At 51.4% G+C, this 27,670-nt stretch overlaps 1 protein-coding gene and 1 long non-coding RNA gene across 2 annotated transcripts in view; one reads left to right on the top strand and one right to left on the bottom strand.

The window, feature by feature from the left end:
* Positions 1–2,869, bottom strand: part of SLCO2A1 (solute carrier organic anion transporter family member 2A1) — an 80,641-nt gene extending 77,772 nt beyond the window's left edge. Inside the window, exon 1 of the mRNA XM_072792679.1 lies at positions 2,750–2,869. Within this exon, the coding sequence (XP_072648780.1) occupies positions 2,750–2,845 (96 nt within the window). The 5' untranslated portion in view covers positions 2,846–2,869. The remainder of the gene's footprint in view (positions 1–2,749) is intronic.
* LOC140613998 (uncharacterized) lies at positions 1,484–21,402 on the top strand. Its single transcript, XR_012014909.1, has 4 exons — positions 1,484–1,664; positions 3,771–4,821; positions 20,155–20,303; positions 21,264–21,402. It is a non-coding gene; the product is annotated as an uncharacterized lncRNA (long non-coding RNA).
* Positions 21,403–27,670: the final 6,268 nt, after the last annotated feature.

The following is a 27,670-nucleotide window of genomic DNA, read 5'->3' as shown; positions in this document are numbered from 1 at the left end:
ATTGACTGGGAACATCCACCCTGTAGCTGTGACAGTGACCCCTGCTCATGGCTGGGATGTGAGTGTCAGGAGGGCCTGAAGAAAGCACTGACCCCTCGGAACAAGCATACCTACTGGATCCCCAAGTGCCAAACCAAAATTGAGCAGTACTGTGTGATGGTGAGGGCAGGGTGCACGGCGGTCAGTCTCTGACCCTGGGGTTTCACACACCCAGTTAGATATTCCACCCCTTTCTGGCTATGTGTCCACACCTCACTAAGCCTTGTTTTCCTCATCATTAATAGGATAGTAATAGTATCCACTAGACAGAGTTGTAGTGAGGATTAAATATGGGTGAAATATGTCCAAAGTTCTTGGTCCATCCAGAGAGCTCCATTAGTGTCAGCTACTATTACTTTTCCTTTGGACGTTATTGCTAACTATAGTTTCTCTTAAGGATTAACTACGCCTCCTGTAAGGCATAATTGGTAGACCAGCAGGTCCTAAATGGTGTTTAAATGTGCAGTCCTGTTTGTTGAGGAAAGAACTGACATCTTCTTGAAGCCAATCCTGGAGAGTCCTGCATGGTTTACAAAACCCTTTTACTATGTCTCCTCCCACATAATCCTTAAGGAGCTCCATGACGTGGGGATCATTCATAGTACCCATTTTTGTTTGTTGTTTTAACATAAGGACTCTGCTGCCAGGGAAGGTGAGAAATTTCCCATGTGTCACCAGTTAGTAAGAGGTTAGACTTAGACTTGGATGTCTCCTGGCCTCATCCCCTTCCCCTAAACCATATGGTATGTGGGGTTTTGCAGGAAAGTCATAAACCCAATTGGTTAGTCTGTTCCAGCAGTGAGGAACCCATGAAAATGATGGGTCCTTAGGCTGGGTGTTCCCTGTTTGCACCCATGTCACCCATGTCATAAGACACATGCAGTCCATCACCCAGTGGGAGAGGGCAGAGGAGTCACCCAGCCTCTCACTACGAGGGAATCTCCTGACAAACTGCAATCCCCTGACAACCCCCCGTAAAAAAAAGGGTTATGTGAGCTTAACTAAGGGAATTCTAGGTCCCAGATTTGCCTTGAGATATTCAAATTGTACCTGGTTTCAGGTTAAGTGCCGCTAAGTGGGAGTCTCTCTACACTCTGGTTTCAGAGTTGCTATGGATCAGTGGAGGTGATAATTAAGAGAATCTGATTTTTAGAGTTAAGAAAAACTCTTAACTGGTGTGAACCTTTAGGAGGCCAATTGGCCTGGGTCCAGGCCTCAGGCACATGCGGTAAAATCATCAACATGTGAACAATTATCTCATTTCTACAGATCTTCAAAGAAACTGCTACCATAAACTAATTTTAGGGACTCAGGGCAGGTCTAAATGGATCAATCTTGCTGGGGAGGGAGGGGGAGGGGAACCTTCACTGTCAGGAAACTGTTCCGGGACAAGCTACCCTTCTTGCCCTTGTTGGTAAAATAGGGAGAGCTGCCCCCACCCTGACTCTCTCCTGGGCCTCCTTCTTTCCGGACCACCCAGCAGTTGCTCCCACCCTTTCCTCCCAATCCCTAATTTATAAACACCAAATTTTCTATAGTTCTCTGCTGAAACTTCTCCAAGACTCTTCTGAATGGTGGGACCAAAACCAACCGCACACAGCGTTCTCATCCAGGTCTGGCCAAAGGTGAGGCAATTTGAGAATTATCTGAAACTGTGTCAAAATTTCTGTGTCTTATTTACACCCAACCATGGAATCAACTCAGCCTCTATTTATTGTGTTGTGGGGATGGAGCAGAAGCAGGAGTGGGGATCCCAGCTCCCCTGCTAACAATACGAATAAGGATAGGCGGGCTTTCTGTTGAACGCGGTTCAACTCTCCTGTTGAACACCTAATCGGTCCACAGCGACACCCTTCCCCTATTTTCCCTTGAATTGCAGCGCCGGAGGCTTTACCTAGCCCCATCTAACTGTAGGATTGTTGGAAACAACCTCTCTGCGCCTTGCTCCCCCCACTCCCGCCTCCACTACCCTTGAGGAGCCTCCCCGGGGGCTCTGCAGTCCTCATCGCAGCAGCTCTGCCCTCGGGAAGAAAGTGTCCTCACCCTAAGGCCAGCTACACCCCCATCTTCTGTTCACCCACTTCCCATAACTTGCCGGGAGAGAGGCACCTGCTTCGAAGTTCCTGAACACACCGCGAGGGCCTGCTGCTTTCCTGGGGCCATTTCCAGCCCAGGAAGCACGCAGGGGTGGGGGGCAGGGGTGGGGGGTGGGGGGATTCTGAACTTCGCCTGCAGCAGCGCAGCAGCGAGGCAGCAGAGCCGGGCACTGCTGCTTTAGGGGAAGGAGAACATCCCTTCCGCCCCCCCCCACCCATGCCTTCGGCTCTGATCGTCTCCAAGGAACCACGGCCCGTCACCCCCCGCCCCCCCCCAGCTCATCCCTTCTCCAAGTGAGCTCCCGCGCACGGAGAGGCGCCGCTCCACGAGGTTCTTTGTCAAAGGGCCGGTTGGTCACCCTCCGAGGGCACCGTCGGGGCCGCCAGCGTCCCGTCTGCTACCCCATGAAGGCGTGCGAGCGCGCAGAGGTCCGCACACACGCGCACACACGCGCACACACACGCGCGCACACACACGCGCGGCCCGGGCGCCCCTCGCCCCGCCAGGCCCCGCGGAGGCGGCCCCGCGCGGCACGGAGGGTGGACGGCGGCGCCCCCGCCCCAGGTGCGCCCCCGCCGCTCGGGCCCCGACGGGTCGCGGCGTCCGCGCTCACCTTAATGTTGCTGAAGACGGAGCGCGGACAGCGGCGGGGCCGGCCGGGAGAGGCGTCGCTGCCGCGGCGCGCGTCGGGCTCGGGCCAGAGCCCCATGGAGGCGGCGGGCGGCGGGCGGCGGGCGGCGGGCGGGAGGGCGGCGCGGAGACTGCGCGAGCGGGTGCGCGCCCAGGACTCTTATAGCGGCCGCCGCGCGGTCGCCGATGATGAAACGCGCTCTCCCTCCTCCCTCCTGCCCTCGGCGGTCGGAGGCGCCGCGAGCCCCCGCCCCCCGCGGCCGCCCCCCGCCCCCCGACAGGTGTGACGCGCCGGGCGCCCGCGCGTGACCTCGCCGCGCGCCCCGGGGCCGCCGGAGCCGCCGGAGCTGCCGGAGCCGCCGGAGCGCGGCTGGGACCCGCGGGCTCGGGCGCCCCGGGGAGGTCCCGCCTGCCGGGCGCCGGGCCCGGGGAGGGGAGGCAGCGCTGGGGCGTCGGGGGAGCCCGAGGGGTGCAGCGGGGACCGACGGGCGGGCGGCCCGAGGGGCCCGGAGGAGGGGGCTGGCGGCGCTCCGGGGGCAGGAGGAGGCGGGCGGAGAACCGAGAGGCGCTGGGGCGGCGAGCGGGACCCGGGGGCTAGACGGGGCCGGGGCGTCCGGAGCGGGGCCCCCGCCCTCCCGACGCCCTCCCTCGGGGGGATGGGCCGAGCGGGTCTCTGCTTGTTTGCGCTCGCCGAAAACCGGGGCTCCCAGTTCCGGGGATGGCTCCGGGACTGACGCGCCGAGGCTGTTTGTGTCGAGGACTGATTTATATTTAAACTGCTCTTTGCGCTGCAGAGGGGGCCGCCCCGGGCAGGGCCCGAACTCTCTGGAGCCGAGCCAAGGTAAACTGCAGGCGCTGTCAAGTGTCAGCATGGCTGGGTCTGGCCTGAGCGACAGCAGCCAAGAGAGGGGGCCCCCCGTGGACGTTAGGGACGCACCCCACTGACCTCCTTCTCAGGCTGGAATAGAACATCGGCTTTTTTTTTTTTTTTTTTCTTCCCCAAGATTTTTTTCCACTAGGATTCCTACTGCACAGAAGAGAAAGAAGGTGAGGCTTTTCAAGGGAAGGCTAAGAGAAGTTATGCCAAAAGCAGCTGCGGTGAGGAATCCAGTTCTGGAGGTATTTTTCCAGCTCCGTGATTCCCGTAGTCCCCCGTGCAAGCCCACTCGACTGCTAGGAGAAGCACAGGGCCACCTTCAAGACCCAGGAAACTTTGGGTAAGACAAGGACTCACAGGACAATGCCTTTCTGGGCCTGGGCTGGGCCGTCCTCTGTCTGTGGGCTTCCCCTATCCACCTGCAGTCCAAGAATTCCAGATACAACAGCACACGGTGCTGGAAGAAAAGCCGTTGGGCAGTGGGCCACCTCACTCATTCACAGAGTAAAGGGCATCTCGGGAGGCTTGCTTTCCGCAGCCCTGCAGCAGCCCCAGACCTAGAATAGGCAGGAAGCTCTGGGTCGCCAGGCTCCCCTTGCAGAGAACTTGGAACACAAGGACGGCTGCCACCCAGAGCATTCAACACACGCTGCAGTACCCATGGTGTATTGTCCAGGCATTCTGTTGGGTACTCAAATGCATGATTCCATAGAACCCCAGCATTAGCCCAACAGTTATAGGTTCTATTACAATCTGGATTTTTATAGATGATGATGCTAGAGAGGTCAACTAAAAAAAATAAATAAAATGACCAAAAGACACACAACCAGTAAGTGACGGAGCTAGAACCAAACCCAGCTCTGCCTGACTCCAAAGCCCAGACTTGGAGCACTATCCCCTTTGAAAAGTTATCTATTCCAGCAGCCTCATTTCATGAGGAGCAGAGAAAGAAGATAACATTTCCATCGGAGCATCTCATTTCACAGAGAGCAGTGAAGGCTCAGGTCATGGGCACACTGAGGCTGTGATGTCTGGAGCATCCTCCTCAAACCCTGAGCAAGGCCTTGTCATGGTCCTCTGATAGAAATCCAGGGAAAGTCAGCTTCTCCAATCCTCATTTCATCTCATTCCATTAACCTTGCCCTCTGCCTACTTCAAGACCAGCATCATCTCCAAAGGTAAGGCCTAGTCAGAAATGCTCACCAATGATTATCTGCTTTTATCTGCTCTTACGAGGTGGGGTTAGCTAAATGTAGTGGAGACCTAACCAAAGTGGCTTCAGTGAGATTTCTTTGTCTCATAATAAAAAGCTTGCCAGGTGGGCACCTGGGTGGTTCAGTCGGTTAAGTGGCTGCCTTCAGCTCAGGTCATGAACCCAGGACCCGCGTCAGGCTCCCTGCTCTTTGGGAGGATTCTTCTCCCTCTCCCTCTGCCAGCCACTTCCCCTGCTTGTTCTCTCTCTCTGTCAAATGAATAAATATTTTTTTTTTTTTTAAAAAAGAAGCCTGCTAGAATATAATTAGGGGTCATGACCTAGACCCCTACAGATTCCTTAGTGTGTGGCTTGCTCATTGTCATGAGATAGCTGCTCCACCTCTAGCCTCTTCTCTTAATTCCAAGTGGAAGACAGGAAACAGGAAAGGGTTGTGCTCACATCAGGGAAACAAATCTCTCCCATACATGCTTAGACTCTTTTCCTTAAGTCTTGTTGATTAAGATGAGGCCACATGGCTATACCCTCTGCAAAAGAGACCCTGAAGTGTAGTTTATGTTGTTGCTTTCTCCTGAACAAAATTGGGTTTCTGTTAGGGAAAAGGGGAGAAAGGATACTGTGTATTCAGCTCTAGGTGTCTGCACAAAGAGTAACCCATTTCCTATAAGCACCCCCAGGGTCTGTTTCCAAGACCCTTCCCAAATTCTTTGATTTCAGCAAATACTTTTTAGCACCATAGAAAAATATAGCACAAGGACAGGCCCTGGCTTCAAAGACTCCATGGCCTCAGGTGGGGAGCAAGAAGAGAAAGCCTGAATGTGTTGTAGAAAGAGACCATAGCTCTCTGTTGTGCACAACTACTATGGGGGCACAGAAGAGGGGCCCTAATTCATCCTAAGGCAGCAGGAAGGCTTTCTGGAGGAAGGAAGCCTCAAGCTGAGGCCTAGAGACTAGAAAGATTGGGACCTAATCTATCTGCTCCATGGTTTCAGTCTGTCCGGAGACCCAGGGACAGTGGGAATGTGTGGTAAAGAGGCTGGAACATTGACTGGCATGCTGTGAAGTGTGGGCCTTATCCCTGACACAATGGGGATAAGGCTCTTGGACAGGGGGTGCCCTGGGCAGATTTGCATTTCACAGAGACCTCTCTGGCAGCCAGGTAGGAATGCAATGGGACAGGTTGTGGAACCCCAGGAGCTATGATGAAGATGTTTTCTGCAGCAGTGGAGATGTTGTAGGGAAGGATGAGCCAGAAAAATGTGAGACACATTGCTAGGAGATGGCACCCAGATGTTAGTGAGGGAATGTTAGGGACGAACTCCAGGATCTGACTTGCATTAGTGATACCAACCCCTGGAAGAGAGAACCCAGAAAGAGCAGCAGCTATTGGGGAATGCAGGGAACCCCTGTGGGATCATTTTGAGTCAAACTTCCTGGAGTACATGCAGGTCTAGATGCCCAGCGGGGAGTTATATGAGTCCAGTGCTCAGGGTGGGCGCTGGGCAAGAGATCAGGTCTTGGACCATCCCACATGGAGGTGGTGGGTAAGCCTTGGGAACAAATGAGTCTCCCAATGAGAATGCATTGACAAGGAGTAGGCCTATGACTGGCCACAGCAACATTCGGGGGGGCACAGGGGAAGGAGCCAGCAAAGGAGACAGAGGGGAGAGCCCAGCACACAGAGAAGTAGACCAGCCGAGAAGTGGTGTTTCAAAGAGAAGGTAAGGAACACATCAGGTTGTGGAGGAGGGAAGGTAAGATCTAAGAATGGCCAGTGGGCTGGCAAAAGGCTGGCATTGAGGCCCTTGGCAAGAGTGTTTCCAGTGGGTAATGTGTGCAGAGGTCAGATTATGTGGGTTGAGGAGGAACTGGAAAGGAGCTTTCAGCAGCTTTTCCGGGGTTGCCAAGGGAAGAAAGAGAGGAACGAGCTTTGGGCTCTCCCCTCTGCCTGAATCTCTTGCTTTCATGCCGGACCTGTTGCATGCTCACACCTCCGGCCTTTTGCTCATTCTGTTCCCCCTTCCTGCACTGCCTGCTGCAGAGAGCTTGGCTTCTACCCTTCCAGAGCAGCTCCTGTTACTACCTGTTTCTGGGCCTCCACAGCAAGAGGAGAAACTGGTGTAGACCTGTCACATTCATTATCTATCCCTTGTCTCTCAGGAAACTAGATGTCATTATCCCCATTTTAGAGGTGAATAAGAATCAGGGCCCTTCCCTAGCACACACAATGTGTCTCTGCCTTTATTATCGTAGGTGATAGCAGAGACAATACGTGACTTTACCGTCAGACCTAGATGCTGACCACCCTTCTGTTCAGCTGGGTTACATTAGGCGGCCTGCTTAACCTCCCAGCCGCCCAGTGCCCTCTCTTTAAGCTGAAGATACGAATGCGCACCTCCCCAGGCTATCCTAAGGTGTGCAGCGCGTGAGGTCTCAGGGCTGCCAGCTGTCGTTATGCTTGGCAGTGCTGATGGGAATAAGTGTGCATCTAAGTCTCTTTTTCTAACTCAGCTGTGAGCTCCTTGGGAGCTTCTGCACTAAATCCCTCATTTGGTCCAGCATACGCTGATGCTTAAAAATGTTTATTAAATAGAATTGAGGGATCCCTGGGTGGCTCAGTGGTTTAGTGCCTGCCTTTGGCCCAGGGTGTGATCCTGGAGTCCTGGGATCAAGTCCCACGTTGGGCTCCCTGCATGGAGCCTGCTTCTCCCTCTGCCTGTGTGTGTGTGTGTGTGTGTGTGTTGTCTCTCATGAATAAATAAATAAAATCATAAATAAATAAATAAATAAATAAATAAATAAATAAATAAATAAATAAAGGGATCCCTGGGTGGCGCAGTGGTTTAGCGCCTGCCTTTGGCCCAGGGCGCGATCCTGGAGACCCGGGATCAAATTCCACGTCGGGCTCCCGGTGCATGGAGCCTGCTTCTCCCTCTGCCTGTGTCTCTGCCTCTCTCTCTCTCTCTCTCTCTCTGTGACTATCATAAATAAATAAAAATTTAAAAAATTAATCTTTAAAATAAATAAATAAACAAACAAACAAACAAATAAATAATAGAATTGAGCTGAACTGAACTGAATTCCAAAACGACCCAGTGACCGGGGAAGGCCTCATTGTCCTGCAGCCTCCAAGCCATCTTTGTCAAGGCCCTACCGCCTGGGGCAATCCCTTCTGCCCACCGCTCACCCCCAGGCTCCTTGTTGTCCACCTTGTCCTCCCTGGTGGCTGGCACGGTTCCCTGGGCCACGTGCCCCCTACTCCTGCAGCAGCTGATGAGGGTCTCCTGGCAATTTGAATACTCAAGTGTGATCACGAATTAACTCTGGCTGCCTGGCTCCTTGTGCACGTACAGGCACGGAGGGGGACGTCCCCCAGGGACTGCCCCCCCCACGGCAGGTGGAGGGCACGTCTGCAGTCAAGTGCTCTACCACTTTGTCACGGTCACCAGTGGGGCAGCCTGCTCCCCTGTGGACCACCTTGGCCACTAGCTTATATTTTTATTTAACAAACACACAGTGTAGACAGTCCATACCTGGCACCAAAACAATGTTGACTCATTTAATCCTTAAAACAGCCCAATGGAAGGGGTTACTTTTATTAGCGCTACTTTATGTTTGGAGAATCTGAGGCACAGAGAGAGAAAATAACTTACTTGAGGACACATAGCTAGTAAGTGGCAGAGCCAGGATCTAGACCCTGGCAGCCCCGTACCAAGCCCCGGCTCCTTGGGACCCTTGCTCACAGAGACTGAGTCACAGCATGCAGGCAGGTCAAGTCGGACCCCCACCCAGAGGATGGCCCGGTAGGGGTCTGGAGCCCATGTTGGTGCCTGGCCCGTCCTTGCCCCCTTTGCACCCCTGTTGCCAGCACCACTGGCCTGAAATGAGGTCCGGGCAGAGCCTGGCCGCTGGGGCCCTCCTGGATCCAGCTCCAGCACCCCACTCCATTCTGCTCTGCTCTACTGTGCACATCCCATTCCCATTCCCGCACACCTACTGCATTCCAGTCTCTCTTCCGCCGTGGCATTTGGCCCACCCTGCGCTCCTACAGCCCCACATCTCCCTCTCTGGCCTGGAGGCCAACTTCGCCCTCCCTTTCCGAGTGACAAGAGGGGAGGGTGCTGCAGCACCCGGGTGTCCTGCCTCATGGAACCCCAGCCTCTCGACATGTCACCTGGGGTGCAGCAATGCTTGGGACACATAGAGATGGGATTTCCATGTGCTTCCAGGAAAGACTTTTCAAGGCCTGGCTGTGCTCTTCTCTCTGAGTCTGACTCGGTGGAGGTCACTCTCTGCTATGGCAGGAAGCACAGCAGGAGCAGGAAAAGGAGAAACCTAAATAGGCCTCACCCTGCATCCCTCCCATGTCCGTTCCCTGTGGGTGAGGAGCCCCAGCCTGTCCCCAGCGGCTGCACCCCACCCACCTCGGGTCACATGGAGGGATGCTTATCACAGCCTGTTATCCTGGGCCGGCTCATCACCACGCCTGGGTGATAATCAGCCACTGCCGGAGAGCTCATGCTTTACCTCTGCTCTTGCCCTGCTGGGCTCACACACCACGCAGTCCGTGAGCACCTACATCATCCTTGGCCCCGTGTGGCCCAGGACCCAGGGGATCCTGTCATCTGAATGTTACTGAGTAAACAGAAAACCAGTGCCTTGTCTCTGCCATGATGCTTGTTTTTAAACTTTGTTAATCTTTACATTATACTCTTTGAAAAATAACTCTGTCCTAACTCTACTGGGAGAGAGAAAATATTTGTTTCATTCACCCATCATTCCATACCACTATTTAAGCTTTGCTAAATTTCTATTTTTTCTAATTCTCCCCAACAAGTATGTTTTCACTTAGAAAACTCACCGTTAAAAGAAAGAAAAGAAAACTCACCATTTGCCATTTGTCTCCTCCTCTTTGACAATAAGCCTCGTTCCCGTGTTGAGAAGGGCTCATCACCATCCCTCTGAGTGCCAACGAGGAGTTTTTTAAACCCTGCCCTGGTGTTGAATGGTCGGGGTGTCTCTAATTTTTGTCTTTTACAAATAACAACTTGAGTAACTTTTTTTTAAAGAAGATTTTATTTATTTATTCATGAGAGACACAGAGAGTGAGGCAGAGATATAGGAAGAGGGAGAAGCAGGCTCCATGCAGGGAGCCTGATGTGGGACTCGATTCCAGGACCGCAGGATCACGCCCTGAACCGAAGGTAGATGCTCAACCGCTGAGCCACCCAGGTGTCCCTTGAGTAATTTTTTATTAAAAAAAAAAGTTTGCCTCAAGACTGTTTGCAAGCAGCGTAATTTAACACATTTAGATATTTTTCTCTATGATATTCAAAATCAGTCCTCAGGCTGCATTTCTACTTCAGTCCCTTCTCCCTCCCTGATATCCCTCTTAGCCCCTGTAGGGGGAGACCAGCGCCCCAGAGGGAATGGCATGGCTAATCTAGCTGGAGAGTCCACCTAGGCCCTGGGGATCGGGGGTCTTTCTTATTCCCAACAGCCCAGAAAACTCAGCTCAGGGAGCCAACCTAGGGCTGATCCAAGGATGCCATGGAGTGATGCTACCTTGATCCAAAATCCTGTTCCCTGTCCCTAGCTCTGGAGAAGGAGCTCAGCACCCAGGACTATAGGTAGATGGGCACCCTCCTGGGGAGTACTGGATCCCTCACCGTATAATCGAGGTATTGGACTTCACAGTCCAAAGGGGGGTTATCTTCTTGTTCTTTCCCTGCTCTGTCAACTTACTAGTTGTGTGACCTACGGCAAGTCATTTAACCTCTTGGTGGCACTTGCCACTTAGAGCGGCATGAGGAGCGAACTTGACTCACAGGCCTTCACTAATGATTGTTTTCTTCTAACTCAGCAGGGCTTCCCTCTTGGGTCCCTGTTCCCTCCTCACCTGTTCCCAGCTTTTCTCCTTAGGAGGCCTTGCTTTCTCCGTAACAGCCTTCTTCTTAAAGGCTTCTGCTCAGTAGAGCCTGGGAGACGATCGAGCCCCCTAAGTAGGCTTGTCTGGAGCCCCATCCTCCCCTAATGTTGGGTCCAGGAGGGGGCCACAGGATTAGGTGTCCTCCCAGGCCCTGCCGCCTCTGTCCTCCCCGGGTCTTCCCCTCTACATTCACATGGGAGAGTCTGGGGGTCCCAGTCCCATTCCTGGCTTTCAGTCTTCTTCCCTGGGAGCCCAAGTCTTGGGCTCCATCATGGCTATAGCACACGCACGCACGCGCACACACACACACACACCCTCAAAGACAGGCCTCCTTAAAGCCTTCTTGGCATTTCCTGGTTGGAGGTGCCCCTCCCTTCCTCACCGCCCCCTCACCTTGCACCTTGTCCACGGCAGGGTCAGTCCATGGAAGCTCTCGTGAGGGAAGTACGTTGAGCATCTTCCCACGTTCTACATTTCCCATGGTAGTCCTTTGATCCACTCGGGGCCACCTTCCTCCCCGCACCCTGTGCCCTCTCCCTGGTTCTGAATCTAGGTCTGGGCTCCTGCTCCCACCTGACCCACCCTCGCTTCCAGAAGGGATCATCTCCTCTTCCCTCTGCCTTGCTTCTTGCCCTTGCCTCTTCTACTTTTCCTTCAGTTGTCCAGGTCTGCAGCCTCCCCGCTTACAGGAAAGGCCTCTGCTCCCTGTTCCCCTCCCTCATGCACCTCAGCACAGCCTCCCCGTCTCCCAGGGCCTGTTTCCTTCACTCGGGGAAAGGGAATGGGCGTCCTGCCTTGCCAGGCACACACCCTCCCTGCACTGTTTGGACTGATCCTGTATCAGTGGATTGTGAGCCTTCGGGGCAGGGACCAAGTACAAACACAAGCGCAGATAGCAGGATGCCACCCACAGGAGACAGAGCAGGGATGACTGTCGGAAGAGCCTGCCTCTCCCCACCTCTCCGTCAGGAGGGACTAGTGGGGACGTGCTTATCGTGTACCTTATTTCCCAGTTGAACAGCACTTGGGCTGAGGGTGCTGGCAGCCAGTGATTGCTCTGATTACGACCTATTCTGCTGGGCTGTCCCTGCCCCATGCCCCGCCCCGAGCCTGGCTCTTCCAGGCAGCATCTACTGCTTTCTCAGCTGTAAACTTTGGGGCCTGTAAAGCTCTGTGGGGCTCTTCACCTGGGCCTGGGGTCCCTAACACACCCTGGGCTGTGTTCGCTGTGCACTGAGTCACCTGATGAGGTCAGTGGAAGTCAGGCCTCCTCCCTGGTCATGGGTCACAGGGAGGGAGTACCTTGCTGGGCATTCAGGAAGAGAATGTTCACTGCTCCTCTGTGAAGCCAGCAGGAGAGGAGGCTGAGGAGGGTGTCGGGGCGGGTGGCTTGGATGGGAAGATGGAGAGACCATAGCTCTTTCACCCTGGCATGCAGAGACTGATCCTTGAGGGGACTCCAGGCCTAAGAACCTCCCTCTGGCCACAGTAGTAGGATGACGGCCAAGGAGTAGATATCTGCTGTTGGCCTCCTCCAGAATCTGTCCCACTTCTTGTGGAAGCACCTGACATTCCTCTGGGGTACCACCCCTCCAAGCTCTCAGGTTATGAGCCCTGGTGGGTTCCCACCCTGGTGGGAGGTGCTTTGAAGCGCTTCCAAGTGTTAATGTTTCAGTCACTGACCTTTGTCAAAATCCACATCCATACACACTCACAGGAGAGCTCAGCTGCTTCCAAGTGCCCACATCAGACAGCCAGAAAGCACTGTTGTCTGGCGGTGACCCCCTCATCATGAACCCAGACTCTGTGCTGCATGCCCCATCTTCATAAGAGCCAGTCGGGGAGTTCTGGTGGGAACCCACCAGGGTGGGAACATGGGAGCCAGGCCTAGCCACTTGGGCCCTCTGCTGGACAGTCCCTCAGGACAGCATGCTTTCTCCCAACACTGCCAGCAGTGGGGGCACCTCCCTCAGTGTTGGGGTCTGGGGCATTCTAAGGAGGAGTGAGAATGTGGGACAGAGGTAGGTCATTGAGCCCTGTAACCGTGCCTTTCATGCTCTGCCACGAGGCCTCTGCATCTGGACTTTGCAGTCCTGTGAGCTGGTAGATTCTCTTTATGGTTTAGGTTTTGTGGAGCTGGATTTCCTGTTGCTGGCATATTAGATAAATCCAGGAAACCAAGGTTTGGATAACACCAGGCAAGAGTAAAAGAAATGATAGCAAAATGTTAATAATCTTTCCATGGTGGGAATGTGAGGGTTTTTTTTTTTATCTTTTTCTACATCTTTTTGATTTTAATGATAAATATTACTTTATGATGAAGTAAATAAGCTTTTTGAAAAACAAAAGAAGAGGGATGTCTCTGTGGCTCAGCAGTTGAGCATCTGCCTTCAGCTCAGGATGTGATCCCCGGGCCCAGGGATCGAGTCCCAGATCAGGCTCCCTGTGAGGAGCTTGCCTCTCCCTCTGCCTGTGTCTCTGCCTCTCTGTGTGTATCTATTGTGAATAAATAAATAAAATCTAAAAAAAAAAAAAGAGAGAGAGAGAGAGAGAAGAATCACTGGACCACATAACCATTTTCCATAAGCACCATTTTCAGAATTGAAACCAAATCTCCATCAATCTGTTGCCTAGATGGGTGTTGGTCCAGCCCTGCTTTGACCTTGTGGTCTTAGGGGAGGGAGGGGTCGCTGCTCCTCACCACCTCTGCAAAATGAGACGGTGTGCGGGTGACTTTGAGGTGCTTCCAAGTGTTAATGTTTCAGTCACTGACCTTTGTCAAAATCCACATCCAGTCAGGGAGTTCTGGTCATTGTGCCCCTTTTCATGGGGAGAACTGAGACTCTGGGAGCCCCAGAACCTGCCTTGACAATAGGGCTAGAAAGGAGCAGAGTTGGAACCTGAAATGCAAACCATCTCATGCTAAAGTCCAAGCCACTGGCCATACCGTGATGCCACCTCTATTCCAAAACATTCCTGGATGACTTATTTGTCCCTTTCATAAATATTTACTAAGCACCTGTTATGCACATGACATGATTCCTGTTCACAAAGGAGACATGGAGGAGGTATAAGACACCAGCATATCCCTCCAGCTCATAACACAGATCTGTGACCTCAAGGGGAGTGTGTGCACACTGGTGGGGGCCTGGGACCACCCCAAGGGCAGTAAGGACAAATATATCACAACTATTTATAGATATTTCTGTCTCACGATTTTTAATTCCTATTTTTATGTGCTTATAACATGCATGATATCTTGATATAGTAACATCCACATAAAAAAATCAGGGTGTCTGGGAGGCTCAGCTGGTTGGGTATCTACCTTGATTTCAGCTCAGGTCATGATCTCAGGGTCATGAGATTGAGCCCCACCAGGCTCTACAGTCAGCAGGAAGTCTGCTAGAGATTATCTGTCTCCCTCTGCCTCTCACCCCAATGCATGCTTTCCAAGAAAAAAAATCAATCAACCTTTGATTGGTGTGCAATCAGCAAAGACTCACCAATTATATTAATGAGGCTATAGATGTGCAGCTATAAAATAAAAATTCAAGGTTATTTGAGGATTAAAATGAGAAAACAATGAATGTGGTAAGAGCTCAGAGGCCAAAGATGATCGGGAAGGGCTTGTAGAGAAGGTGGGAGCCACGTTAGGGTGAGTAGGCTCTATCCAGGCAGAGAGAGAGAAAGGCAGGCGTCAAAGGCAGTAAGCGAACCTCACCAGCCCCAGCTAGATTTGAGAGTGCGCCCGGCATAACTCAGGGAACGTGATCACTGCCCCCCCCCTCCCCGTCCCTGCCTCCTCCCTCAGCCTTGGTGCCTGAAGAACATCAGCGAACCCTGCCAAGCACCCCAGCAGCCAGGCCCCCCACCCTGGCATGGGGTGTGCTCAAACTCAAGACCTTTGGCTCCAGATCCTTTGACTCCTCCACCCTCAGTCCCCTCTGATTCCCCCCAGACCTAACTGCTCCCACTGCCCCACCCTTCCAGCTCCTCTCAGCCTGCCTTGAGCCCTGGGTCTGTGGTCCCCACCACCCACCTCCTCAGCCTCTGCCCCCCTCTGCTCCCTTCTGCCTTTTGGTGGAACTGGCTTCCTCCAAGGGCCTACCTGTGCCCTTCTGAGTGAAGCTGCTCATTCTCCGAAACCCAGGGCCAAAAGGGTGACGTTTCTCCAAAACGTCTTTCTCACTTCTGACAGCCAAGCGTTGCAATAGCAGCAAATAGTAAGGATAACGCCATTGTTCATGGGTCCCTGTGGCGCTTCTGTCTCTTGGGCCCTTCCTACCATGAGGCTCACATAGCCAACCCAGCAAGTGCTCAGCCCGTCTCCCCCGCTGGTCCCTTTCTTCCTTCTTCAAGAGCTTTTCCTCTTGCTTCCACTCCCATCCCACGACCGCCCTCCCGTCCCCATGTCCTCAGTGCCCGACCTCCTCCACTCGGGTGGCCTCTGCCTCTCAGCCACATCAGTCATCTGTGCACACACCTGGGGGTCGCCTCCACCAGGAGCTGCTCTACCTCTGGACACCCATGTTCTACTCTGGCCATATCCCAACCATCTGGTCTTGGCCTTGCCCTACACAGAGATGTGCAGTGCTTTAGCTCCTCCAATCCTCCCATCTGTCTGTCCCCACCTATTTCCACTTCTTTCTAGCCTATAGCCTAGAGAATTCCATGGAAGAGCTGTCACTCTTCTTGACTAAGAGTGACTAACCCCTTGGATGTGCTCCGGGTCCATCGCCTTCAGCTTTCTCAGGCAGGATATTCTTTCCTTCCAGTTTCCTCCTCACCCTGAGGTCTTCCCCTACGGTCTCTTTTTCTTCTCTCCCTGCAGAAAAATTGCTTGGTTCTCATGCTATCCCCACATTAATAATAGAGCAACTCCTTGACTTCCTCTTGCCACTGTCCTGGGTTTTTTGTTCTCCTTTATGGTCAGGCTTCCTGAAATCGTCTCTATTTTTCTCACTCACCATTCACAGCTCAACCCACTACTAAGCTGGCTTGGAGATTTCACCATCATAGTGGGATCACCAGGGGCTGGGCTCTGCTCTTGGCCGCTTCTCGTCAGCCTCACCCACTCTCTCTCTACTGAGCCTACACACCCCACTCATGCTGCCTCTCCTGTCCCCTCCTTGCCTGTTTCTCAGGCTCTTCCATGGCACTCTCTCGAGGTGCACCCCTCTCAAATGCCAGCACTCTAGTGCTCAGATCCTCTCCTCACTCTGACCCCGTGAACTCAGTTGCCTCCTGCTGCTGTGAGTCACACTAGCGTTCTCTAACCTGGATCCTGTCTGACCTCCAACCCACGCACCCTGTGGCCCCTGACTTTTAATCCGGACCGCCCACAGATGCCTGGAACTCAGCTGAGTGCATCTATCTTTTCCCCCAAACCTCTTCATCTTCCTGCTCATCTGTTACCCACCAACTCTGAGGCAGCAATCTCCGAGTCTTGCTAGACGTCTTTCTCACTTCTGACAGCCAAGCAGTTGCAATAGCAGCAAATAGTAAGGATAACGGCATTGTTCATCCAGATTATGATAATTCACTCTTTGGAACCAGGCTAAAGTGTGAAGAGTATGGAGTCTTGGCACTCAGACGGCAAAGATGTCCCCACCGAGGGCATCATGTGACCACCTGGGCCACTGCTCTGAACCTCATGCCACCCTCAATCACTCCACTCCCTCCCCCCATTCTGTCTTTTAAAACTGTTTCTGTCTCCCTCAAGGTCCCATTACCCTTCAGAAGTTAGCAAGGCTTCATGTTTTCATGCCCTTGTAAACTTCCACTGACTCTTCCATGGGATGTGAGTCTTGGCCATTCTCTCTTGGTACAAAAGCTTCACTGTGGCAGAGGGGAGGAGGCGTTTAGGCCCACAGTGATGGAAGAGGGTGGAAGACTGTCAGAACGTCCTCCGCTCCAGCTGCAACTTGCTTCTCTCCTCTTTGGTACGTCTGAAGACCTAAAACACTCAATGTAGTTCAAGTGCCAGAGTTCATCCTTTGCTAGTTATGTGAGATTCATACCCTTGGCTAGCCTAACTGCTCTTACCTTGCAAACAGACCATCTGTCCCTTTCCTGACCTCAGGTTACCTTGCAAAACATCTCTTCGTCCACTTCTCCCTGAGAGACAGTGTCACAGGTCATATAGAAGCATGGCCTACCTGGCCTCTACGACAGCACATTTTGGTTCCGTTCACCTCTGCTGCTCTGCCTTCCCCACCACCGAGGCGTTTTAGTAGAAGTTGAAGAGAGAGGCCAGTGGCCAGCAGGTGGGCACTGGGAAGGCCAGACCCACGGGCCCCTCAATAAACAGTGGGATCTGTGTTCTCACCTGTAGACAATATGTGACAATACTTGCCTGGCCTATGCAGATGCAAAGAAGATAAATTTAGGTGGTTCGTGTAGAGCAGTGATTCTCATATTTGAGTGTGTACCAGAAACACAGATCACTGGGCCCTGCTCTTGGAGCTTCTGATGTAAAAGGTCAGGGGTGAGGCCTGAGAACAGGCATTTCTAACAAGTTCCCAGGTAATTCTGCTGTGGGTCCAGCAACCATGCTTTGAGAATCACTGTCTTAGAGGAAATTGCCTTCTCCTGAAACCCTCAATGAATACAGCAGGCTCACATAAATGTGGGCCACTCCCATCAAAGCTGGAGGGATGGTTTCGGCTTTCCACTTTGGCTCAGCTGATGATGGCGAACCCCTCAACATCAGCTTGTTTCTGTGCCTGGACTCATTCTTGGTCCATTTCATTGGCTGGAGAGCAGGAAGTAGAAATTAATGGCCATTAATGGTGTGCAAGGCATAGGTAGGTGGTACTGATGGCCATCAGAGGCTGCTCTGCTGTTTCCAAGTTAGACTCGGATATTCCTTTCAGACTGTTGCATTTTCTCTATGCCTCATCCATGTGAGTTTTAAGAGGACACAAAGCCATGCCTCTGCAAAGGCTGAAAAATGTTATCAATCACATTCGGGATACTCGATTTCCTCTAGGACCCTGAGCTACCCAAGCAGCACCCACAGAAGGACTTTCCATGCACAGCAGATGCCAGCTCTGGAAAGGAAATGCAATGAACACATTTGCTGATGTGGACCTTGAGCACAGCCTCAACACAAGCCAGCATCGCTCCCCAGGGGCTAAGCCTCAGAGCCACGCCGTCTCCTTCCTCTCTGCCCTCTGTCTGCAAGAGGGACTGAATAAACAGCCTGTACCTTGAGCCCCCAGCCAAATGTCTGCCCTGTTTCCCTCAGCTACCAAGGGCTGATTGTATCTGCACAGGAAGAAGGGCACTCATGCTCAGAGGACTGAGGTGTATGTACTCATGAGCATATGAAGCTGCCGAGGCGGGGGTTGAGTTTCTTTGGATGAAGCCTAAAAATATTTGATATTTTCTTTGGCAAATACTGTAATAAAATGGTACTCACTTCCTTACCAAGACGCAGATCCAATTTAAAATAGCCATATTTTAATAAAACCAGTGGAGCAGTGCCTGGATCATTGCCTGGCACTCAAAAGATGCTCAATAAATATTTGTTGAATGAACTGCATTCATTCTAGCATAATCTGTCCTTTCCTAAACATCTGATGCGATCCTGGCTACTCTCATCTAGACTTGAGTTTTTCCTGTTTCTTTTAATCCTTCCCTTTTTAAAGTTCTCAGATGGGGCATTAAGCAAATCTTCTTTCATCCTGCAGCTGGCTGCCCAGGAACAATGAATTGGTCACTCAGCAGCTCAGAAATGAAAATCTCCTGGCCACAGGCTCCCTGTCCACTTGGCCAACCTGGCGGTCCCCTTCACTGGCCTCACCCCAGAAGGAGCCCCAACCACCTTCTGATGGTCCTCAAACTGGGGCAGCATTCAGGGCTGCCTGCCCTTCTCTGGAGATGAAAGGCCCAGAAATCCACAAGGGCAAGATGTCCTCTGATTATTTGAGGGCATCCCTCCCCTTGTAGATTCCTCATTGAGTGATGTCCCTAATTCCCAGGCCTCAGATTTGGGTCCTTGAAGGAGGACTAAAGAACCAAGAAGGGCCGGGGATGGAGTCAAAGCTCAATAAAAGGCAAATGAAAGATTGTTTTTTAAAGAATTGATTCGATTACCGGATATAAACAAACCTATCTTGCCTGGAGCCAAGATTTGGGAAGATCTGTTCACAGCTGGGCTTCTTTTTATGTCTGGCTCTCCTGGTGGATGGGGCTCTCAGAGCCAGGCCTGCAGAAATTTGGGCATAGGCCCTTCCTTAGGGAAGTCAATCTTGCTGGGCAAAGACATCTTACCTAAATGGCCAAATAATGTGATAATGTGGCCCAAGTTAAAGAAGTCAGCCTATGGCATATCACCGTATAATAAATGATTATTGAATTTGATATCATATTTTTCTAGTTTAGATTGAAATAACTCATAACCATTTACAAAAATGCTAAAGTTCATGTACCTAAGATCATTTCAAGCACCCCCATGGAATATACTCCTTTCCTTGGTCAATGTTGCTCAGGCCCCTGGCCAGGGGAGACTCCTCCTGGGTTGCTCCAGCAGATGACCGTTGTCCCCAGACCCTCAGCCCCTGCCCAGGTCCTGCCAGTTCATGCTGGCTTGGGGTTGGACAGTGCTGCCAGTCTGGGCTACGTGACCTGAAGTCAGAGCTCCAGGTTTCTGTCTCTGGGCTCAGATGCCAAAATGACTTCTTGGAGCAGAACTCCTGGGAGCAGAGCAAGCAGGAAGTCTGCTCCTTAAGACTGCCAAGGCTGGGGTCTGCCTGCTGCCCCTTCTCTTGGCCCTTTGTCTGCACAAATCAAAAGCAGTGCAACTCCCCTCTTTCCTGCTAGTTCTTTCAACATCATATCTAGCTCGTGACCTGGCATCTGTAGGGAAACCATGACAAGAAGAAATATGAGATCCTAGCAGGTTTTTGCGTCAACCTGCCAGTTATTTCAGCCAATGCTGATGTGGTGGGAAATGTGGCTGCTGACCCGCTTAAGCTGGGGGGTGGTGAGCAGGAGCCCAATCCGTGACTCCCTCACAGGGCCAGCAGAGGTGTTGACACATCCCCAAAATGCTGTGCAGAGAAGCAAAGCAGAGCGTGTTCCGGACATTGTATTTGAAAGCAATGTTCATCCCAAAGCGTTTCACAAGCATATAAATGAATAAATCAGCCTAAAATGTGATACTTTACCAGATAAATGAACAAGATTAATCTGTTTTCAAATATCGAATATTTTGTAATAAATATTGATTTTGTTGCTGTATCTCCAATCCAGAAGTATTATTAGTAGGGCTTAGAAGTGTTATTGAAGTCTAAGCATAAAAAAATCATATTATTTATTTTACAAATGTGCATAATGGTGTTAACCTGGATAATGTCATAGCAGAATCCAGCTCTGCTCTCAAGTGGGAATCACTCACGCAGATGTTCCCTGCGTCATCCTCGCCTGAGTGCAATGTGGAGGTGGTATCTTCATCGGGTTTGCCTTCCTTCTTTCCAAAAGCATGTTCATGGGTGGACCTCCAGGGCCTTACGGTAAGCAAAATAAGTCAGAGAAAGACAAGTACCATATGATTTCACTCCTATGTGGAATCTAAAAACCAAAGCAAATGAACTAACAAAACAACAAAAGCAGACTCATAAGTGACAGAGGACAGACTGGTGGTTGCCATAGGTGAAAGGGATTAAGAGGTACAAACTTCCAGTTATAAAATAAATAAGCCACCCCCATGTAAAGTACAACACAGGGAATATAGCCAATTATACTGTCGTAACTTTGGTGACGGATGGTTAACTAGCCTTACATCATGTATATATAGATGTCAAAACACTATATTGTACACTTGAAACTAACCTAATACTGTATGTCACCTCACCTCAATTAAAAAAAAAAAGTGTCCATGAGTATCTTAGTCCATTCAGGCTGTTATAACAGAATAGCCTGGCTTAGAAACAATAGAAATTTATTTCTCACAGTTCTAAAGGCTGGAGGCCCAAGGTCAAGGCGCTGGCAGGTTCTGTGTCTGGTGATAACCCACTTCCTGGTTCACAGGTTGCTGTCTTCTCACTGTGTCCTCACAAAGAGGAAGGGATGGAGGAGCTTTCTGGAGTCCCTTCCATAAGGACACCTACCCTATTCTTGAAGGCTTCCCCCTCAGGACTTAAGTCTCCTCCCAAAAGCCTCACTTCCCAACACCAACGCACTGGGGATTAGGTGACAACATATGAATTAAGGGTGGAGGAGACACAAACATTCAGTGTTTAGAATGGGAAAAGAAGAGAATGAAAATAAAAAGAGACCACAGAAGTATAAGCCCAGAGCACTATGCTGCTGGGTACTGCCATATAAGCTAAAACACTGACGTGAGCTCTGGGGGTCTGGGCATCAGTGAGACCGGCCAAAGGCTGTGTGAGAGAGGAGCATTACGCCAGGAGAGGACAGAATCTGCCCTCATGTGTAGATCTTTGACAAACCTCGGTTCTTTACCCTTGCAGGGCCTCTGAAGTGGACCGCACACGCAGTGGATATAAGCACCAGGTTAGCGTCGTCAGATAAAATGCTGGGTGTCCAGTTCAATGTGAATCTCTGAAAAACAACAAATATTGCAGGAACAGACTTTCACTAAAAAAAGAATTACTGGTCATTTATCGAAAATTCACATTTAACTGGGTGATCTTTATTTTTACTTGATAAATTTAGCAAGCCGACACAAGGTGGCTGAGGGCCATGAGGGGCCAAGTCCAGGTGGTGACAAGCATCCAGCCTGGTCAGGCCTCTCCAGACTACATAAGCAAGTGCAGGTCGGGGGTGCCCACGGTCGGGTGGCAGCAAAGCCACTCTTGAGTGACCTCCCAGAGAATGAGTCCATTTAATCCATTCTACAAGCAGGTGTCCTTGTACCGGCATTTCATCTCAGACACATGCAGCATCTCAGTGAGATAAAAATAAGCAACAGCCAAAGTTAATGTGAAGATTGAGGGTGAGAAACTGAATCTAGATGTTTTCCATCAAACATGTTATTGTTTCTCTGTTTGAGGTCTTAGATGTCAAACGTTTAATGAGAAAAAGACTTAGAGAGAGTTCTCACTCTTGACTTGTTCTGTGAATTGGGAAAAGACTATCATTATTTTATTTGAAATGAAGAACATACATATTCCTGAGGAATGTCAAAGATCCACCAAGACACAAACAACACGGGTGGAGCCCCTGAAGAGCGAGGGGTGAGGGGCCGGGAGAGTAAGCCTCAGGAGGAACGGGACTGGTTTACAGGGGCCACGAGAGCGGAGAGGGGCCAGCTGTGGGCGGGCAAGCAGTGTGCGATGGGGAGACGTGTTCCTAAGGATGCGCAGTGTCTGTGCCTGTGTGTTCATGTGAGTTGTTGCTGTTGGGGGAACTCTGGAGAATAGAGAGCCCACAGTGACCATCCGGCTCTGCCCCAGGACCTGGGAGGCCGGTGGTCCAGGGCAAAGCAGACACACCCCAAGTGGGAGAGGACATGGGGAGCCAGGGATTGGTAACCCAGAGAGAAAGCTGGGCTGTTCATGTCCAGTCTCATGGGAGGAAACTTCCTGAAGGATGGGAGACTCAGGCTGAGGAGAAGTATTGGGGGGGACCCCAGAGTTGGACAGAGGTGTTGGGAGCCACACTGTCTGGCACAGATTGTTGGAACATGGGTCGGGAATTCGACTCCTGCCTTCACCTGCTGCTGGCCAGTCAGCTGTGCTCTACCAATCCCGGGCCTGATAGCTGGTTCTGGCCTCTGCTCCGCCACCAGGCCCCGTGCGACAGTGGACAACCACGCCTGCTCTCAGGAGCTATGTTCTCAGCAGTCCGAATGAGGAGGCCCAGACGACTCCGGGAGGGGGGGTGCTCTGGGAGGCACAGCATCCCTCTTCCTGAGTCTGTGCAGCATGGCCACCTTGCCGGGGCCCTCATGAAGGCACCGAAGCCAGGCACACATCCTGTCATCACTACCTGCACCTTTCCTGGTGTTTCATCAAGATCTGAAAGTGAAAACAACTAGAAGAAAAGTGAAACTTGACCTTTCCCCTTCTCTGAGGGAGACACCTGCCCAAGCAGTGGAGGCGAAGGTCACTCCATGCCTCTTGAAATGCAAACCCAGAGAAGCCTTTGGGACTTCCTCATTCCTTGTCTTCTGTCAGCAGCTCCTCAATGCCTCTGGTTCCTGGGACTCAGCAGGCCCCATAAAGGCTGTCATTACAGCCCAGTCAGCCTGGTGGCCCGGCAGCCTGCCCTGCCCCATCCTGCATTAGGGCCTGCATTAGGGCCCTGAAGGCAGAGGGCTACATGCACAGAATTGCACGCACACTTGGGCACGCACCACCATCACCCATCCACGAAGCCCACTGCTGACCCCGCGCTCATCCACACCTGGGGCCACACTCACACCTGAGCATGTGACCCATCCTCAGGTACACACACTCAGGACTGCTGACCACAGTGCTCCCCGGGGACAAGACTGCACACGCACACCCCTTCCTGCAGCCTGCCCTCACACATCCACCCCGGCAAACACAGATGCGTCAATGGATTCGGGATACACTGCACTCTTGCCTCTCCTCCCACCCCTGTCCATACACACTTCACACACATACACAGGCAAGGGCATGGCCTCGCTGCTGAGGGACATCAGACCCCTGGAGTGCTGCCCTTCCTCCTCTGGACAGGCCAGGATATCCGCTCCCTCCTTCCACTCCAGGCTTGAAATGGCCTCCACTACCTCTCCCTCCCTGAGCCAAGGCCCTGCCCCATCCCTGTGTTTCACTGTGCTCGCACTGACGCAAAGGACGCTCAAGACCTAGTCCTTCAAAGGCCAAGCCACTGCCCAGCAGCTGCTTTTCCCACGTGGATAACATGGTGTGCTGGAGGAACTGGGCATCCTGGCCACCGCGCTCTAGCAAATTGATACAGTTCTTTTTATTTCTGCATTAAAGAAACTATTTCAAGCTGCAAACACAGACATTGTCCAGTTAGTTGGAGTGGTGGCTGCTTATTGGAAATGAAGAGAAAGGACGGACAGAGAGATACTGGGGCAGGACCCCAGCAGTACCCTGCAGTCAGCATTCATGGTTTGGGGTTAATACTAAGGCAGCTTCAATATCGACAATTGTGAGCATCTACTGTCCCACCTGGGTCCCAGACATGACACTAGATGCTCTGCACCCATTATCATGTGGTGCTCACAACAGCCTTATAGTATAGAGTCCCATTGTTGCCATTTGAGGAGGAGGGTATTGAGGCTTAGAGAGATTTGTGATTTGTTGGGAATCTTACAGCCAGTACCTGCAGGGCTGGGATGCAAACCCAAGCCGGGAACCCAGCACTGTAGCACAGGAGAACCACTCTGCCCAGGTGTCCCCCTTATCTTGATGCTCTCCTGCCCTGGTGGATCTGCCATTGTCTCGAGATGGCTTGCCCACATCTCTGTGTCTCTTGCTTTCTCTCTTTCTCAGTCTCTCTCTTTCTCAAATATTTCTTCCTGCTTCTTGCTCTGTGTGTCCAACTCAAGATTCCTTGAGAGAGGAACTTCAGGGGCAGTTGGAATCCAGCCAGTGTGGAATTGCTCTGAAGGCAAAGCGTTGCTGAACTGACCCCAGGTACCAGGCTCCTTTCTTTGTCACCAATGAGCAGCTGCCTTCGGGTGGAGGACAGTCAGCTATGGTCAGGGCGGCTGATCACAGTCGGTCAACATAGGAATCCCTGTGGGCGGAGTAGGCACTCTACCAACCACAGATTGTCCAGTGTGGTTTATTGGAAATCTTTACTAAACATAGTTCTCATTTCCTGACTTTGTAAGAATCATCTAGTAGGCATAGTTTGACTTAAAAAGAAATCAGTCAGGATTTTATGATTCCTGAGGCTTCATCTCATTCTGAATTCCAACTGGATCAGGCTGCAAAAGTAGGAGGTATAGAGAGAGAATGTGTGGCCACAGCCAGGAAACTCCCTAAACATCTTTAAAAAATACATTCCTGATTGGTTATTTGCCTTCACCTCAATGTGGAGGCAACAATGAGAAGGAAATTCCCTGGCATTGGGTTCGCGTGAAATCAGGCATCATGCTCTTAGCTGCAAATGTAGGCAGGCCCCATGGGATGAAGCTTCCTCCTTCCAGGACCTTCCAGCTCAGGCTGCTGAGGGCCTTCAGGGACTCCTCAGACATGTAGGGACCTGGGCCAGCTCCTCAGTCATCTCCTTTCCCAGGAGGCTCCTCTCCTGACAGAAGGACAGAAGGTGGGGGGTCTCAGGTCACTCTGGCCTCATAACACCCACAAGCACAGGCTGCTAATCCACTCTTGGAACTGTCAAGAAAAGCCCATTTTAGTTTGATCCTTTGCACAAATAGATTAGAGGCCATAGAACTTGACATCTGCATGTTGTCCAGCTTCTGTGGGAAAGCATCCATATTTATGGAGAGGCATGAAGGATGGAGCAAAAGTCCAAAACCCTTCATTGAAAATACTTGGTCAGGACTGAATATTCACACCCAAAGCTACAGTGTGGATTCTGAGCTCTGTCCAATGTCAAACAGGATTCCCTGTGGATCTGAAACACCACATGCCAGTAGCTACTGTGAAGCCAAGCTTCTACAGGACAGTTTGTTCCTCTGGGGCTCGACACCCCAGCTGACCAAGGGCAGCTGAACTTTAGCCTTCAATTCAGAGGCAACCGGAACCAGGGCTATGGGGCTGGAGTTCAGAGCTTTCTCCCGGTAGGCCCGAGGGTGCGTCAGCCAGGGAGGGGCCTGGGAGCTCCCGTTTTCTGAAGTCAGAAGCCAGTCAAATGAGGAAATTGCCTCAGACCACGTGCTGCAGTGTGACCATTACATGACAACAGACCAACATTCGCAGTTACACCAGGCAGGGCTAGATTTAAGGGGAGTATATGTGGGTGGCCTTGTTTTGCCGAGAAAACCCATGTTTTGTCTATTTTTTCCTGTTACTCTGCAGAAGAAATGACACTTCCTATGAAGTTTTAATAGGATTTGTACCCTAACACCCGACTTGGAAACTCCTCCAAGAGGGTCAGCATTCACCTCACTGATATGTGGGTCTCATTCCCTTGGCCTTTGGCCTGTACTGTTGACCAAAGCAGTTTAAGGGACCCCTGAGTGCTGCGTGTTGTATGTAAGTGAGGAATCACTAAACTCTACTCCTGAAACCAATACTACACTCTATGTTAATTCATTTGAATTTAAATAAAATTTTAAAATAATAAAAAAAAATACAGGGGCCACCTGTCCTGAAAGGGGGATAGGGCTAGGTGATTCTGGGGAAGGCAAGTGGACCCCACCACATCTCGTGACTTAATAAACCTAGTGCAGGAGAGGAGAGGAGACGGGAAGGCCATCCGCCGGCAGCTTCCCGGAGCCCTGGGCTCTCGCTGAGAGGATCTGAGACACCATAGCTTAGAGGCAACCGCGTGACACAAACAGATCTTCCAACCCCAACAGCCCAGCATGTCCAGACAGGACTTTGGGAGCATGTAGAGGGACGAGGGGGTTTGGGCACAGGGCCCTGGATGTATGCCCAGCCCTTTCTGGAGAATAGATATTTTTCTCTCCTCTGCCAACAGGAAAAAAAGGAAAGAAGACACTGCACTTTCCATCCCAATCAACGGGACCAACCCTTCCAGAAACCCCCTCCTCATGGAATCGCAACAGTGTATGTTCTCGAGGGTCTTTGCCCAGTGATGGCCCCCATGGTACTATCGGGACTCCTCTTGAGTGACTAGGTTCTTCAGGCTGAAAGACCTAATTAGACATCTCTGGGACCCAGGGAGGCAGGAGTGGACCATGGAGCACTCTGGAAACTGATGTTTGGGACTAGTATGTGTGTGAGCGGGAAAGGAGCAGAGCAGCATGGTTCCCTGAGCTTGCTAATATTCAGGGAGTCCCATCCAGACCTAATCCATTGGTGTCCCAGGGCCGCTGTAACAAGCACCACAGGCTAGGAGGCTTACATCACACCTATGGACTGTCTCATAGCTCGGGAGGCTAGAAGTCCAAGATCAAGGTGTCAGCAGGGTTGGTTTCTTTGGAGGCCTCTCTCCATCACTTGTAGATGACCATCTTCTCCCTGTGTCTCCACGTCATCTTCCATCTGTATGTGTCTATGTCTAAGATGCCTCTTCTTAGAAGGCACCAGCCACATAGGATTAGAACCCACCCTAATGACCTCATTTTAGTTTAATTGCCTCTTTAAAGACCCTATCTTCAAGTACAGTTCCATTCTGTGGTATACTCGGGGTCAGGACTTCAACACATGAATTTGGGAGGGCACAATCCAGCCCATAACACCTTCTGAAAGCAGCCAGCATCATATCCCATATAAGCAGCTGTGCACCCCTCTCATAAAGGCAATCCTGCATTGCCCACAAAGCATGCTCACACACGCTTTCTCCTTCAATCCCTTTAATTCCCCCCAAAGTCAGCACAAAAGGCATTCTCATCTTATTTTATAAATGAAATGCCTGAAAGCAAAGCCAGAGGTCCTAAGTGCCCCTGCCAGGAAGTGAGTGAGCGGGGCTGAGACTTGGTCCCCTCACTCCTCTGTAGCGTTCTCTCAAACTCACTGTTTGGGACCAGAACACTTCCAAGTGTTCTCTCTCCAAGGAGAGAAGAAAATATCTCCTCTGAGAAGAGCCTCACACTCCAATCAAGTTTGTGGGAGCCCGCTCTACTTGTCCTATTTAATTTGCCAGAGCTTCATCTCATAACATTTATTTGCTAAATAAAGTCACTTCTCCCTGCAGTTGGCTCTCATATGGCTATTGTGGGCCAGGCACTCCGCTGGGCAACTCATGTGCATTATATCTCAAAATAAATCATATTTTGGAGATGAGAAAGTGGAGGCTTAAGGAGATAAAAGTAAGCAGCTAT

Source organism: Canis lupus, chromosome 22 (genome assembly GCF_048164855.1).
Source record: "Canis lupus baileyi chromosome 22, mCanLup2.hap1, whole genome shotgun sequence".
In the NCBI taxonomy this organism is placed as follows: Eukaryota; Metazoa; Chordata; class Mammalia; order Carnivora; family Canidae; genus Canis; species Canis lupus.
Note: the sequence above shows the minus strand (reverse complement) of the source record. Positions and strands in the feature narration are given on the sequence as shown.